Here is a 15,785-nt window from a genome sequence, read left to right on the forward strand (position 1 = left end):
TATATGTTTTTATTAAATGACTGTAAGTACTTCAGGGACTTATTTACATCAGAGTTAATGAAGTCATTGAAGAACTCTTTATGTACAATAAAAAACAAGGCTGTAATTTTGCTGAGAAAGAAACAACCCTATAGATTGGTCTTTTGGGCTTGTTGAAGCATGCAAGTGCAAGCCAGGAAGCAGACAGCCCCAAAACATTCAATTTAACTGACACTTTTTGAGTACTTTAGGATAAACAAACCTATAATATTTTCTATGTGCTATGTTGTTTTTCTCCAAAATTCTTTTTTGTTCTAAATAGAAGGAAACTGTTAAGACTTGTGACATGCCTTGTGTTCTTCAGCCTTTAGCAGCATGATTAGATATAAGGTATCCAAAGTGGTGATGTTTTCATGTTTACTTCTTTATTTAAACATAATTTAAATAATAACATTGTAGAGTATGTATTTAAGGTATTTTTACATGGAAGGATTATATAATAAAAAATAGTAGTGTTAATTTGCAGCTTTGTAGCCACATTAAAAATACATTTAATCAACCCATTAAATTCTCAAAATACAAGCCAATTCCATGTTAAAATAATTTTGATCAAAATGGAATTTAAATGCCACGTTTTACTGTTTCTGTTTTGTTATGGATCTCCCTCTCTCTCTTTAGTGTCACTCACTTTCTCTTGCTATAATTTAGCTCTGGAAAATGAAGTGTATCGGAACCCAAAACCTTCGCTTGTCGATCGCTCTGTCCTTGACTTCACCAGTGACAGAGCTGTACCCCATGATATTTACGTGGATAGTGCATTCCTGAAGAATCACGTTATGGCTGATGTGATGCAGGTAAATGCTGTGCCAAGAGTTGGCTGTCAGCAGCAGTTACAGCCACGCAGTACTTCCCCAGACTCTGACCTGGAGTACATTGCGCAAACCTGGGCTAGAGTAAAAGAGCTATCAAAAGAGGCAGAGTACTTGGAAGAAGCTTACAGGAATTACCAACACAGAGTCATACAGAATGCAACTGCAAGCAGAACACCAAGAAAGATGGAGTCTCCTTCAATTCTACAGCATGCTCTTAGTGGAACCACTTTGACTACCCAGCATGAACTTGTAGAGGATAGTCCCAGCTTCCCACATTCCACTCTGAGCAGTCCAAGAGGTGAAGAACACATCAAAAGAACTGGGCAGGCCGATATCTTTAAAAATCCCTTAACACCACCACACAGAGGGGCATCATCTTCAAGACGCCTTTCTTCTACTCCCATTTCCAAATCCATGAGAGATCTCAGTAACAAGAAAATTCCAGATGGTAAGTCATGATTGTTAATGTGCAGTACTTGAGTTTTATTTACTGTTCCTCTTGCTCTATGGGAAGAGGAAGATTTTGCAGTGTGAGTCTTTCACTTGTTTGTTATTTGCGAAGATGCAGAAGTCAGGAGTTGTGGTTTTGCAAGAGACAAAATACACTAACTGCTTGGAGTATTGCTTATTCCTGGAAACAAGTACTGGAGAAATACGATGAGGGAAGTTAAACATGTCTTAAGTAGCTCTCAAGAGAAGACTATGCCATATAATGCACTACAGGTGTAACCTTATGATATGCAGAGTTTCATTCAACAGTTGCTATGAAGTATAACTACTTTGCAACATTGATTGTTTCCCTTTTGTATTTCTAACTTTTCATTTAACTGTTCTGGTTAATGTGTGCAGCAGAAAACTGCTTTAACTTCTCTTAAATTGAGCTTTCCAGTCTGAAAGGTCCAGATTTGCTTTTGTTTGTTGTTTTTGCTGTGACATCTTTATCAAATATTCCTGAGCAATTGTAAGGGGGAAGGGTTTAGTCACGGTTGATAAATTTTAATTTTCTATTAATTTCAGAGTGTCTAATAATTACTTAGTCTCTTTTTTCCTTTTTTTTTAAGTGCATATACAGAAAAGCAAGCAAAATAGAGAAGAAATTTAATTTTTTTAGAAAATTATGTTGTTTCAAATCTGCAGTATTTCTGCTCCTTGAGTGATGCAATTCTTGTCACCCTAGCTCAAAGTGGATTTAACAGGATGAAAAAAAGAGATAGTAACAAAAAAAAAAGATAATGATCAGCTTCTCCATAAAGGAAGGTTAAATACAAGGGCAGCTTCATTTGGAAGAGAGTTGGCTGAGGTAGGCTGTGGGAAATCTGGAAAGCAATGAGTGATGTGGAAAAGGTGAAAAGGGATCGATTAATTACTGCTTCACAGACCTCGGAATCCCATGACATTGAAAGGAAAGAATGAAGTGCTTTTTCATACCGTAAGTTGTGTAATTTATTGCTCTTGTGGCAACAACTACAGATGTAGAAATAGAACTTCTCTGTCAGGAGAATCCAAAAAAGTCTCAATTGAGGAAAGGTTGGGTGGATATTCTCCTTTCCAATTTTAGTGTAGTTTTGTTATTAACAGGCACTGTTAAAAACAGGTTACAAACACTGATTGATTGTGGCTGTCCCTGTGTTTCTGTATGTAGAGTATGAGGCTCCGTTACTGAAAACATATTTGAAACTTAAACTTGCAAAGCAGTCTTTCATGTTTTAAGTTCTCTCTGTCAGCTTGTGTATAAAGTATCCGCAGACTATTTGTTTAATACTACACACACACAAAATCGTTCATAACACTAGAGTTTTGTTGAAAAATTAGGAAATGTTAAAACTAGAGTTGTGTGCATACACTTAGCAATCCTTCCTGTCTTTGTACTTTTTTGCGGCTAGTTACAGGATGGCAGATCTCTTTTTTTCCAGTGGATTAGTTCTTTTATTAATGCACAAGACTGACTGACTCTGGAGAGGGATAAGAGTGCGTTGCCTGATTTAGGAGTTACAGAAATTGGGTGGTATGTAGTGTAGGAAACCAGGCTGCAGCTGGTATGTGCCCCAGTAAGCACAGGAGCTTCAGTGGTAACGCACCATTAGCATGATTTGTCTGCTTCCGGTTAGATTGCTTCCCCACTGGTATGTCACCTCTCTTTCAAGAGTCTTCTGAGTGCTTTTATACTGGTGTATATGTTATCTTTTTATGCTGGAGATGGCTGAAACACCAGATGTGGTTTTGCTAGAAAACTGTAAGTCATTCTGGAAACCTTCTGTGAAGCTTTGCCGTGCTGTTGAAAATACCAGTCTGAACAACTTAGGGTAAATTTAAAGAGGTAAAAGATACCATGCATGTGAGTCTGAGATTTGCTTTTGCTTTAAGTGAGGTTAAGTGCAGCTCAGCTTCAGCACCTATCTTTGGAGAATAAAAGCAAGAAGTATGTCCTCCTCTACAATACTTGCAGTTGGCAGATCTAACAGCTGTTTTACTAAATTAACTGCCAGTGGAAGGATTATGCAGTTTTTTTCTCTTCCTTTAAATTAGCTCATGCATTTGACTGTTTTCCTTCCCAAGCCCACATTGGACATATTTCAGCTTTGACTTTCTGCTGGGAAGGAGTAAGCCCATTTCTTTAAAAGCAATTAGAAGTAGGGCAGGATCCTTTTCTGTTTTCTCATGCATACTGTCTCTAACAGGCAGTAACACGAATCAGGAAACAGTTACCGAGAAAGAAGTTTGGATTTCCAGCTGACCCATGCTTCCTATTATGTGATCAGTGCTTTTCATCTTGATCGTTACTTGACCAAGCTTTATACCTTCTGATGAAAAAGGGCAAGGTTGATGAGTCTTGCAGACAGCATACTGTGAGCCAAAGATCTCAGCTATTTGTCTTTTAGTAGAAAATCAGGTCAATCCTAGATAATTTCTAAATAGTAGTAGGTTGTAGTAAATTATTGTATGAGGTGACCTGTGTGTCACCTGTGTCTTAACATACAGGATGTATTATGGCAGGGACATACATGCAGTAAGTACTATGTGCTGTTCTTGTCCATTTGTTCTGCATGTGAAAATCTGACAAGTTATTTTGTAAAGAAGATTGGATGTGGATGAGCTGAGGGCTTCCCACCACAAACAGGTACTGCCAGTACATGAGTACTATGTGTCTGCTATTAGTGTCATTCTGTTGGTGTGCATCTTCCTTAGAGGGTGTTCAGCTGTGTTGTGTGGGCCTAGGGGTTACCTGGAGATAAAAATCCATGGGCAACTGTTGTCTGAAGCATCTTGACTTTTGCAATGTGATGTGCACCATGAACAAGTAGCACTTCTATATGACCACCTGAAAGAACTTCAGGTGTGAAAGTGTTAATAGTGGCTTTACATCTATCCCTTGAACCAAATAAACACTGAATCTTTGATCAATAAAGAGAAAAAAAACAACAGTTCCTGCTTGTTTAGTGAATACCATATCTTGTGGGAAAATTAGTAGATTGTAGTTTAGTAGTGAAAGACCTGTGCAGCTACACAGGAAAGGAAAATTAGACTTGCAAAGCAAAACTTAACCAAAGTGCTGGGCTTCGCAAGTTTTATTAAAAGCCTTCTTAATGCAGTTTTGTTTTTTACCTTGGTTTCTTAGAAGACTCAAGACTTCTAGTCATACTGTCTGTTTCTTTCTGCAATAACTTCACAGCTGTTGATAAAAGGATAAAATCTTAAAGTATTTTCTTCTTTTCTTTGTCACCCACTTTCACCAATCTGTAGAAAGTGAAACCTGTAGGTTAAATTTGATAATGAAGAATAGCCTTTGGGAGACCTCAAGCATTGTCTTTTGCTGGTTAGTAAGCACAGCTTGAAATCCAGGTCTGTGAGTGCTTCCTCTAATGCCCAGCATGGGAGAAGTTATTTGCTGTTGGACTTCAGTTTGTGGTGAACGTGGTCATACTATGGGGTGATGAGAATGATCGGCTTTGTGAGGAGTAACAATATGATGGAGAAGGGTTGTGGAGAAGAATTCCCATACAGGAGAGGTAAAGGAAGAAGAGAAATAACCAGTACAAGAAAGTTCATGTTAAGATCTGGATGTTAGTTGCCCTTGAGTAGTCATGCCTGCGCAGTTCAGTAATGCATGTGTTGTACAATCAGCCTCGTCTGAGAAATGGTAGGAAAAATAACTAATATAAATTGTGGGATTTTTATTCTGCAGACATCAAGAGCTCATCCCTCACCTCTTCACAGCGGAGTGTTGACCCAGTGCTTTCTCCTATTTCAAAGCCATATCTGCTTTCATCTTCTGAGTCTGTTCCTTCCTCACCATCCAGTCATGCCCAGAAAATCAGGTAACATTGTTAACAAAGCAACATTTTTAACCTGCTTTTTAAAGAAGCGTTTATCTAACTGTTCACAGTGATAGCTGCTTTTACAAATCAAGCAAGCCATTAATTTTATAAGTGAAAACTTTTCTAAAGGTGGATAAGGATTTCTATTTTTGAGTATCATACCTCAAGAGGAACTTAGTTATAAAACACCATGCAAACTCTTTGGTTTGCTTTGAGCGAAGCTATGTCTCTTTAATTGTGTCTATTTTTCACGTCTGTGACCTGACTGATGAGCTTTTGCTGATTGAAGCATTTGAATTTCTGCTGCCTGTTTGGGAATTTAAATGAAGGCAATTGTACATTCTCATTTCATTCATTAATGAGCTGTAATGCTAACTTTATTACTTTTTTTTCCTCTCTGAAGACCTTGTTCACGTGCCTGTTTTCAAAATAGGATCCTCCAGTCTCCTTTCCATGTGGGAATGGGATGGGTAGCACAACTTTTCTCTTTTTCTTTGTTTTTCTTTTTTTTTTTAAATCTTATTTAGATAAATAAATAACTTGACAAAATTAAAGATTTGCATAAAAATGACTTGTCTTTCTTCTCTGTTTCTCCTATTTCCATATGTAAAGTTCTATTCTTAATGGCCACTGTTGCCTCCACTCTCCAAAACTGAGAGTCCTGAATATGTATTTTCAGAAAAAGCTTCTATTAGAAGTATTTAACTTATAATGCTTTTTTCCTAAGAAGAGACTGTGGAATTGGGCTTAACTTGCTAGCCATCATTCCTGATTTGATGGGTGAAGAAAGACAGCTTGTCCTGGGACAGCTGTAGGAGGCATTTGAAGGGCTTTCTTATTTTGTTGTTATCACGGCCTCAAGACACATTTAATGTAGAAAGGCTCTCTTATGTGGTTAGAATTTTTGGAGAGCCTGTATGTTCTTGGCCTTGAAAATGAGCTGTTGGGATTTTTAAGGACTGTGAGGTTACTTTCCGAAGTGTTCCTTTAAGGCTGTCTCTCCCTACTCATTCACCTTTTCCATCATATGTCAGAGATTTCCTTTATTTCTGTGACAGACCTTAAAAAGTGAAGCTTGAATGTTAACCTGCTTGTGAAGGTGATATGGGAAAATGCTTTAATCCTGTGAGGGATGGTACTTTGAAGGACGTTGTAGAGTCCATCCTGCTTGAAGAGTGAACAGTATGAGCAAGTTGTTTTGCAGAGAACAGACGTAGGTCTGGGCAGGCAGCTATGGGTTGCAGTTGCTTTCTTGGGTTTCTTATGACAAAGCAAGGGTATAAGGTCCCAATAGTTGTCTTGGACTTGCTGCTTTCCCAAGACTTTCTTAAAGGAAAAACATTCTTTTGTTGCATATTTTTTTAATTTCTTGTGCCTTGGACTGTTTTCTGTTACGTGAAATATTTGAGAAATGCTTGTGTGGGCTTTTCCAGTTGTTTACTCTCATTATTAGGCAAATACCACATTATTGATGTGTATTGTGGGATTAGTTTGTGACGTGTAGATTTTAAGTGGCAATGGGAACTTCTTTGAAAAGAAAATATCCTGTAACACCAGTAAGCCGTTAGAAGTCAGACCTATGTCAGTGAGGAAGAACAATTGCTTCTGTGACCACAGATGCTCCTTGTTTATTTACGTTCCAAGATATGAGTGGTATGAAGGAAGCCAATAAACACAGACAGGAAGACTAGAGTGATAAGGCAGATTATTGTCTAAATTTTTGTTTGTTTGTTTGTTTAGGCCTAAAGAAACTGATTGAGGGTTGTTACTGAGGCAGTGGGTTCTCTGTCTTTCTAGCAGTGTTGCAGAACACAGTACTGAAGAAAGTGGCATGCGCGTCCTTGAAACTTGGATCCTTAAGAATTATTTAACACTTAGCCATGTCTGTGAAGGAAAGACTCAAAACATGAAATAGATTTCCAAAAATTTGAAGTTCCATTTACTCTGTCCTATTTAATTTACAGGGTGTTTTTCCCCACTGACACTAAACTGTCTTTCTGACAATGCAAATTTATTTGTTTGTGCCCAGATTTACATTTTTTTAATGAACAAATCTCATTATGGGGGTATGTTTTGTTTGTTCTCCACTTTTGCCCCATGGAAGACCTTAGAAATCGTAAGCACAAACATATTTAGGCTGTGATGAAGAGCACCAGCTGGTGTGAAGTAAGCTCCTTTATGAAGCGCTGCTGCTGAATTTCATTAGTGACCTGCACTCCTTTTGCCATTCTGGTTCTGGTCAGAGTTTAGTGGCAGGGTCACATGGGAGACATTGTTCTTTCATATTATCTTTCTGATGAGATAAACGGGGATTTAGAATGAGGGCACTAACCCCATTTTTCATAGCACCCAGATTTTTTCACCCCTGCGTCTATGTTTTGCCAGACATCTAATCCTAATACATTTCAAACACATCTGCTCAGATGACACCAAAATGGGAATTAAACTGTAGCACAGAGCTTAAAAAAGCAAATTTCCTAATTTCAGTTGACCAAGTGTCACAGTTCATTGTGTTTCTCCTTTTTTGTTGTTTTTTCTTACTCATTTGTATTCCTTTTGATAGTGTATTTTGGTTTAATGTAATGACTTGATGTCATATAAAGGCCTTGGGGAAAGGCTGCAGGGAGATGGCTATCAGAGAGATGGAGCTGACTTTTGGTAAAAGTTAGAGGATGGATTTCAATACCCTAACTTGAGTCAGAAAGTACCAGCGGTTCAGTTGCATGGATTTTAGGTTTGGTTTAGTTTGTTGCTTAGCATGTGAGTAAATCTCAGATTGCTATTTTTTTCAAAGTTCAACATTTATATTTATTAAGTTATTTATGTTCTTCCTTATTCTTTCAGACTTCAGAGTCAACAAACAGATAAACAAGATCTCAGTGATATCCACAAACCTAAGAAACTAATGTATGAGGACCTTGAAGAACACATTTATTCTCTTGAGGGTAAGTTTTAGTGCATTTCAGACAGTTTGTTAACACCTTGAGGCTTAACAGCTTTAGGACAATTGTCTTCATAGTTTTAAGACTGTGGTTGGGGAGAAAAATTTCTGACTGATTTTGGAAATAAGAAAAACAATTATCTCACATGATAAAGGATTAATTTTCTTCATTTTTGCATTTTTAGATTATGATATGTAGTAATAACTAGACACTGAAGTCGAGTTGGTTCTGAAATTTGTAACATTCTTTTTGTTCAGAAATCTTTCATAACCTTGTTCTGCTTAACACTGTAGGTTGGACAGTTGTTTTGGAATGTTTTAAAATTGTGTAGGATTTTTTTTTTTTTTAAACAGAAAATTGTACTAGTATATCAACTACATTGAGGCTTTATTATATTTACTGCATAAAGTAGAACTCCAAGGAGTGTTCACCATAGACCAATATCAAAAAAAGTATTACCAGGTTGTGATTCTGAAGATAAGAGCATATGCAATGGCTGCTGAAACTTGACTTTTTCTTTCAGTAACTGAGGCTTAAAATAGTATTATGAATTAGAATTTGGTTTACACTGTGTGTAAATATGTGAAGAGCTCTTGCAATTATGCTGTCGTTAATCAGCATCTCTGAGTAGTTTTGGAACATGTAGTTCAGTTAGTGAAACCTGAATTTTATCCCTTTTTTTTTTCTCTGAGGTCAGCATTTTATTTATTTGCATTTCTGCTCTCTGTGGATTGCATGCTATAAAATGTTTCCTTGTCTCTATATGATGTAGATTCAGTTTTCAAAAATCTTTGATGTAACTAAGGTACTGTAGAAAGAGAAGGATAAAACTTAATGCACTTTATAGCCATTTGTATACGGACAGAGAAACAGAAGCACAGTTACTGGCTTTATTTCCTAGTTTTTCCGCATCTGAGTGACAGCCTAGTGTTTGGCCTGAGCAGCTTGATCTCCCATGAAACTGTAGGTTTAAAGTAAATGAAGTTGTCAATGAGAAAGATGCAAACAGCAACCTAAACGCGTTTCCCGTTTCCAGATTTTGTTAGGTTTGTGACGTCTTGAGACTGGTGGAGATGTGGCAGCGTGTGGTATAATTAAACTCATAATTGATGAAGAGATTGTAATTGCTGTATGGGAGAGTTAGGGATATTTTCTTTGAAACCAGTGATTCTAACTGGTGTGTTTTCCTTGGTCCCAGACTGGTTTTTCTTTTGGTTGTGGTTGGGTCATATGGAAAGTGGAGTGACACCCTTGCTTGCTCTCCTGGACCTGTGAGAACACAACTTTCAGTATTTTAAAATGAACCAACCAAAAAAGATAATGTTTATTTCAACAGCAAATGTGCTGATAGTGTTTAGTTAGTGATAGTAAGTAGAAGAAGCTGATGCCTCATCTGTGCATTTCTCTGTGAAGCTTTACTCAGTACTCAGTTATATTTTTTTATCTCATTTAATTTCCTTTTTATAAGATTTAAGTGCATTAGTTGAATGTGAACCAAGCCCGTAGCCATTAATGATTTCTACTCATCTCACATTTTAATTAGATTTAGATTTATTTGTTTAATTTTATATGAGAGGCTTTGGGGAATACATTACATATTTCACTTCTATTTTATTACATATGACAACAGACTGGCATTTTCTTGGCAATTAGGGCTGAGTAGATGCTGTGCACAAGTAAGGTACTATTGTATCATTTAGTGATGTGTGGTAGGCAATAGTTCTGAGAGTTCACATATGCTGATGATTTCTCAATCAACAGTCCTTTAGTTGGGTCCGACTGCATCAAAAGACAATCTGAGTATGTAGGAGGAAATCAAACTGGCTAAAAAGGGGAGGATGTAACTCAGAAGGACTTGCAGGGAGGGGTGGGAAAAGAATGTAAAATCAAAGTAGTAAATACAGAAAAATATATAATAAAGGAAAAAGATGATAAGAGTATTAAAAACAATGAAGTGAAGGAGATGCCAGAAAATATGGAGGTCTTTTAGCCCTACTGTGAGTGAGCTCTAGCAAGAAAAGATTGGCAGATTCTGTTGGCAGAAATTGCTTTTAAATGATGTGCTCATCTTAAGGGAATAGTCATTTCTTACTGTCCACCCTTACATAAGGGAGTGAAAGCGTACAAAGAAACTTACCTTTTTTTTTTCCTTTGCCGAAGGGTAATTTAAAGATGTTTTGTACTATATTGGTTTTGGTTTGGGTCTTTTTGTTTGTTTATGTGGTTAGCAGACATTTAGAAGTTAGAAATAATATTTAACAGGGACCTACTTGTGAAAGGAATTTTTTGTCTATTTAAATATTACATACTGTGATGCTTACTGGTGCCTCATATGGAAATACTGTTGTTATTGATAGCTTTGTAATTTAAACAGAATAGATTTTTCGTTAGAGTGTGATAGCCCATTATTTTGGTCTTACAAAAAAAAACCAGAAAAAAAAAAAGAATTTATTTTCATAGTTGAAGCTGGTAGATCTTCATTGCTTTTGTAAGAAACTGAAAGCACTCTACTAAATTAGCTAGACTGACAGATTGACAGAATTTTTCTGTGACGCTTTCATCTATAGTTCCTTTAAAAGAATTTTAATTTACAGAAATTCAAACCATTCTGAGAGAGAGGCCGATCAGTTTGGTTGTCTCGTTTTTCTTCGTGCAAAATATTTCAGTTTTATTATAATATAGAAAAGAAAAATGCTTGAGACATCGATAGTATTTGAAGGATGGAATATTGATGTTTTCTAAACCTTACTCCAAACCTATGGAGATATAGGTTTCTGTGCTGTGTTATACTAAATGCTTGGGAGAATAGTCCTGTGTATTTCAGGTGGCTACCTAGAGAAAATGGCCACATCTAACTTTTTTTAATCTCTTTTTTTTCTTTCTCCCATAAAATTGAGATAGTAGCAGTCTGCATGTTTTGCAATTAAGAAGCAGTTGAGTATCATAGCAATGATCACAGAGAAAGGACAGTAATTGTGTTTTTGTGAATTCAGAACCACTTTGCACAGGGAAAAGACAGTATGATGTAGAATATATGAGTTAGCATCCATCCTGTGCACTGAAGAAGGCAAGCTTCACAATAAAGAGTGTGTGATCAGTAATTAAAGATTGTTCTTATATGCATAGAAAGGATGAGCTAAGTAATTTTTCTGCGACCTGTATCTTGATTATGAAAAGAAATTAAAGCATTTTGGGTTCGTGTTGCATATTTCTTCTGTTTTGGCTTTATAAACAGATGTGTTGCTATAACTAATTTCAAAACTAACAATTCTGTATCATGCCTATGATAATTCTTAATCTTCAGGGAGACGGTCAAGTTGAAGGGAAAATGCTCAATTAGTGCTGATATTTATGTGTTCTAATTCAGCCATTCCCACACTTTGTGTCCATTACTGTGCTCCACTTTTGCAATTACAAAATAATGAAGCCATTGTTCAAATTTCATCTCCAGATCAGGGGGACGTGCCAGAGGAGTGTGAAAGTGATGTGTTGCATCCATCTGGGGACATCGTTAATGGAAACTGTGTCACAGCTCCTGTGCCAGCAACAGCCACTTCACTGCAGGATTTAAGTGAGTTCTCAGCTCAGACACAAAATAAAATATGTTTTTTATATGTCAAATGTGTAATCAAAAAGCCAAATATTTAACAGTCTGTAGGTGTGTATGCTGGTGTGATTGAAAAATTTTCCAAAAAGTGCTAATGTTATCCTAAAGTGGAAGGAGTGTTTTCTTTTGCTGTTCTGTATGAGGATGACTTTTTTTCACCCTAGTTTTAGATAAATTTCATTTTAATATTTTGCCACCTGTCCCACCCCCCGGTCCAGCTTCTGCAGAGGTGATTTGAATTTTTTTTCTTTAGGATAACTATTACATATAATTTCTGCTCTTGATAGAAATAAGACATGAAATGTTTTGTTTTAAAGTATTTTATGTACTGCTTGTCTGGATTTTTTTCTTTTTTCTTGACTTTGTTGGTGAACTGTATTATCGCAAGGCTGTTTTAATTCTTTGGGTAGATGAGGATGATTTCAGTCAGCATATGCTGCTTTTCTAATTGTTATAGATGGAAGCATTATGATTATTTTTATTTAGAGAAGACCTTTCTAGCATCTCATGATTCCCAGTACTTAAGTTTGCCCCTCTCATTACTATCTGATGCTGTTCTATGTAGACTGCTCTTTAAATACACTGGTCACATCAGCAGTGTGTCCTGCAATAAATTTCAAAGGGCTTTTAAGTACATTGCTTTATAAATATAAAGAATTGTATCCAACCACATTGCAGAGATGGAAGAATATAGTAAAATGGACTTTGGGATAACAAAGGTTTAATGAGAATGCCCTAGAGAGGAATGAGAAGTGTCATAGACTTGTCACCTCTCTCGTCTCTACTTCGGCTTTACTGCTTAACTCTTAGTGAGTCATATATGAGGCTGAAAATGTTTACAGGGAAAAAATATTACCCAATACCCAAGAATAATTTTGGTGTATGTATAAACAGTATATCCAGTTGTTTTTCATTTACTATTAATGTTATAAAGGAGCCTGGTACTTACTTGTATGCTCTTGTAGCAATTACTGAACTACATGAATCAGATGACAGATGTTGAAATAATTTTTCACAGAGATGCTGGATCAAAGACAGATTGAAGAACAGAACAGAGAAGTTGAGGAAAACTTAGAAGAAGAAAGGAAAGCAAGAGAAGAAAGGAGAGAGAGAGAACAACAGGAAGCTTTGGAAAGCGAGCAAGAAGAAGTGGAAAAGCTTAACGAAGAGGTGGTAACTTAATAAGTAATGCAGCTTTGTAGTGCCCTGCATTTTAGGATTGCTGTGTGTGCCACTTGTTTAGAAATAGATTTTATTCTGTGAAGTGAAAGTATCAGAGGCTAAGTTATTTTATTTACTTGTGTGATTAACCAGAGTCTCACTAGAATGTCTCCTTATGCCAAGTAACTTTTTCACTGGAAACAGATGCTTTTCCTTCCGTGCTTCATGTAACTGGAAACTACAGTTTTATGGCCAAAACTTGGAAGGCCACTGTCACCAGGCAATTGGAACAAGCTATACATTCACTGTCTTTCTGGTCTGGACCAGTGCAGGTGGGACACCACCAGAACGTGTTAATGTCCATCTGTTTATTACTCTTTGTTTAAATAGTGTTTATTAACATGTGTTTAAATAGTGTTCTGGATTTCTAGGTCCTGTGTAAAACTTATTTTTTGCTCACAACCATTTAATCTTAATTGGTTAATTTGATTCAGTGCAGTGGTTGGTACTGGCACCAGCAAGTGAGGCCCTTCAGGAAACTTGCATGTCTGTGTCTGCTCATCATCTTCAGTTCACACACAGTTGTCACACACCCCAGCCTCAGGCCCCACAGCATCTCAGACATCCAGACAGGGTTAGAGTGGGATTTCCTGAATATCACTTTTTGAATGGAAACAATGGCTTAACATTTCATCTCGAACAGCGTGTGATAAGTTTAATGCTGTTTAGACAGATGTGTTCTACTGAGGTTAACATGAAATCCTGCACATAGTGCAGGCGTCAAGGTATAAAGGTATTTTTCTGATCAGTATTTAATCTTGCTTTTTTGTGTCTTTAAGTATATCCAAGACTCGATGACAATAGATGAAGAAAAAGAAGATAAGGAGGGAGTAAAATCTGTGAATAGCAATTCTGGTGCTGAAGATGATGTAAAGGATCCTCCTCCAAATCCATTAGAAAAATACATGAGAATAATTCAGCAAAGCAGAGAGCAGGATCTGTCAAACAAGGTGATTATCATCAAAACATGGTCCCAAAAATATTATTGACTGAATTCGTGTCTTGCTAGGCATGCTTAGAATGAAAAAAATATTCGCACAATAGGAAGGCCAACCATGTCCTGGGGGGCATCAGGCAAAGCATCGCCAGCCAGTCGAGGGAGGGGATTGTCCCGTTCTGCTCTGTACTGGGGCAGCCTCACCTTGAATGTTGTGTGCAGGTTTGGGCACCACGATATAAGAAAGGTATTAAGCTATTAGAGAGTGTCCAAAGGGGGGCAATGAAGATGGTGAAGGGCCTTGATGGGAAGCTGTATGAGGAGTGGCTGAGGTCACTTGGTCTGTTCAGCCTGGAGGAGACTGAGGGGAGACGTCATTGTAGTCACAACTTCCTTGTGAGGGGAAGAGGAGGGGCAGGCACTGATCTCTTCTCTGTGGTGACCAGTGACAGAACCTGAGGGAATGGCCTGAAGCTGTGTCAGGGGAGGTTTAGGTTGGATATTAGAAAAAGGTTCTTGACCCAGAGGGTGGTTGGGCACTGGAACAGGCTCCCCTGGGAAGTGGTCACAGCACCAAGCCTGACAGAGCTCAAGAAGTGTTTGAATGATACTCTCAGGCACATGGTGTGGCTCTTGGGGATGGTCCTGTGTAGGGCCAGGAGTTGGACTCAATGATCCTTGTGGGTCCCTTCCAACTCAGCATATTCTATGATTCTACAACTTAAATGTCCTCAATTTTTAGTTTGTGTTTAAATACAGTTTGAATCTACACAGGTCAGTTTGTGTTCCACTAACACAACTAAAGAATTTATTCTGGCCAAATGGAACATTTGACGTTAAAGAAGAGGTACGGGTGGACATTACTTCAGTGAAAGAAATGCAGGATGCTTTATTCACACATGATCCCAATCTGAATTTCCAAAGTGTTAGTATTCTGGATTCAATGTAGTATTTGTAGACATAGGGTAGGTGTTTTAAAAATACAGATACTATCAATAGAGTCACTTACATTTTGACTTAAGAACCAGTTATAGAAAGTGTGTTTTTTCTCTTGGTTGCCAGGATTCAAAAAAAGAAGAAATAGGAGAAGTATCACATTCAGAGGGACTTCTATCTAGTGAAAAGGATGACAGGTGAGGCTCATGTATTAATAATTTCTACTACTCCATATTAATCCTAAATATTAATTACTGTTACTACATAATAATACTAATTATTATTAGTCCAAATTAATAAATAGTTACAATATGCATTACACTTAAAGAGACATTTGCCTCCTTAAAAAGCAAAATAAATTAGCAATCAAGAACAAATATATTGGAAAAATGAAGATTCTTCCAATTCTTTTACATGCAAGTTAAACACTATGTGGAGTTCACATCTGGGAGCTGCATTCAATGATCTGTTTCAGTAGCTGTGGCAGTTACAACTTTTTATCTGCAACTGAGCAGCATCCAGATTCCTTCACAGTGAGCTGATGAGGGATTCCTCTTGGGTGATGACCCCATGTGTGAAGGTCTGTGCTGCACCTTACCCATAGTCTGATACTAGCATTGACTCTAGATTTGATTTATTAGTAGCATCATGGACTTTTAACATGGTTTTTTCAAAGATTCTGACTGCCTGCACTGAGTTACAACAGCCCAGGCACTTCCTCTGGTTCTCTCTAGGCATTGATAAATAAGGGTATGTAGGTTTTAGTTGGTTGAAAGGGAAAAAAATCAAACAACCTCCTATCAAGTCTTTCAGTTTATTTGAAGATGTAGAATTGAAAATAAGCAAAAAAGGTGGAGCAGTTAAAAAAACTAAAACCCTAAAGGCTCACCAAAACCGTAGTAATGATTCATTATTATGTGTGCCTTTAAAGTGCTGTTGAACACAGCAGACCCTACCCTGGTGCTCCTGTAGTGG

General features: G+C 37.3%; 1 protein-coding gene across 2 annotated transcripts in view; it reads left to right on the forward strand.

Moving 5' to 3' along the window:
• OFD1 (OFD1, centriole and centriolar satellite protein) overlaps positions 1-15,785 on the forward strand; it is a 29,959-nt gene that overhangs the window by 13,712 nt on the left and 462 nt on the right. For both annotated transcript variants that reach the window (XM_027688918.1, XM_027688919.1), the window contains 7 exons: positions 688-1,299; positions 5,035-5,167; positions 8,012-8,112; positions 11,561-11,680; positions 12,735-12,889; positions 13,717-13,887; positions 14,937-15,007. In XM_027688918.1, the coding sequence (XP_027544719.1) occupies positions 688-1,299; positions 5,035-5,167; positions 8,012-8,112; positions 11,561-11,680; positions 12,735-12,889; positions 13,717-13,887; positions 14,937-15,007 (1,363 nt within the window). The remainder of the gene's footprint in view (positions 1-687; positions 1,300-5,034; positions 5,168-8,011; positions 8,113-11,560; positions 11,681-12,734; positions 12,890-13,716; positions 13,888-14,936; positions 15,008-15,785) is intronic.

Source organism: Neopelma chrysocephalum, unplaced genomic scaffold, assembly GCF_003984885.1.
Source record: "Neopelma chrysocephalum unplaced genomic scaffold, ASM398488v2 Primary Assembly neopelma1_76, whole genome shotgun sequence".
Lineage (NCBI taxonomy): Eukaryota > Metazoa > Chordata > Aves > Passeriformes > Pipridae > Neopelma > Neopelma chrysocephalum.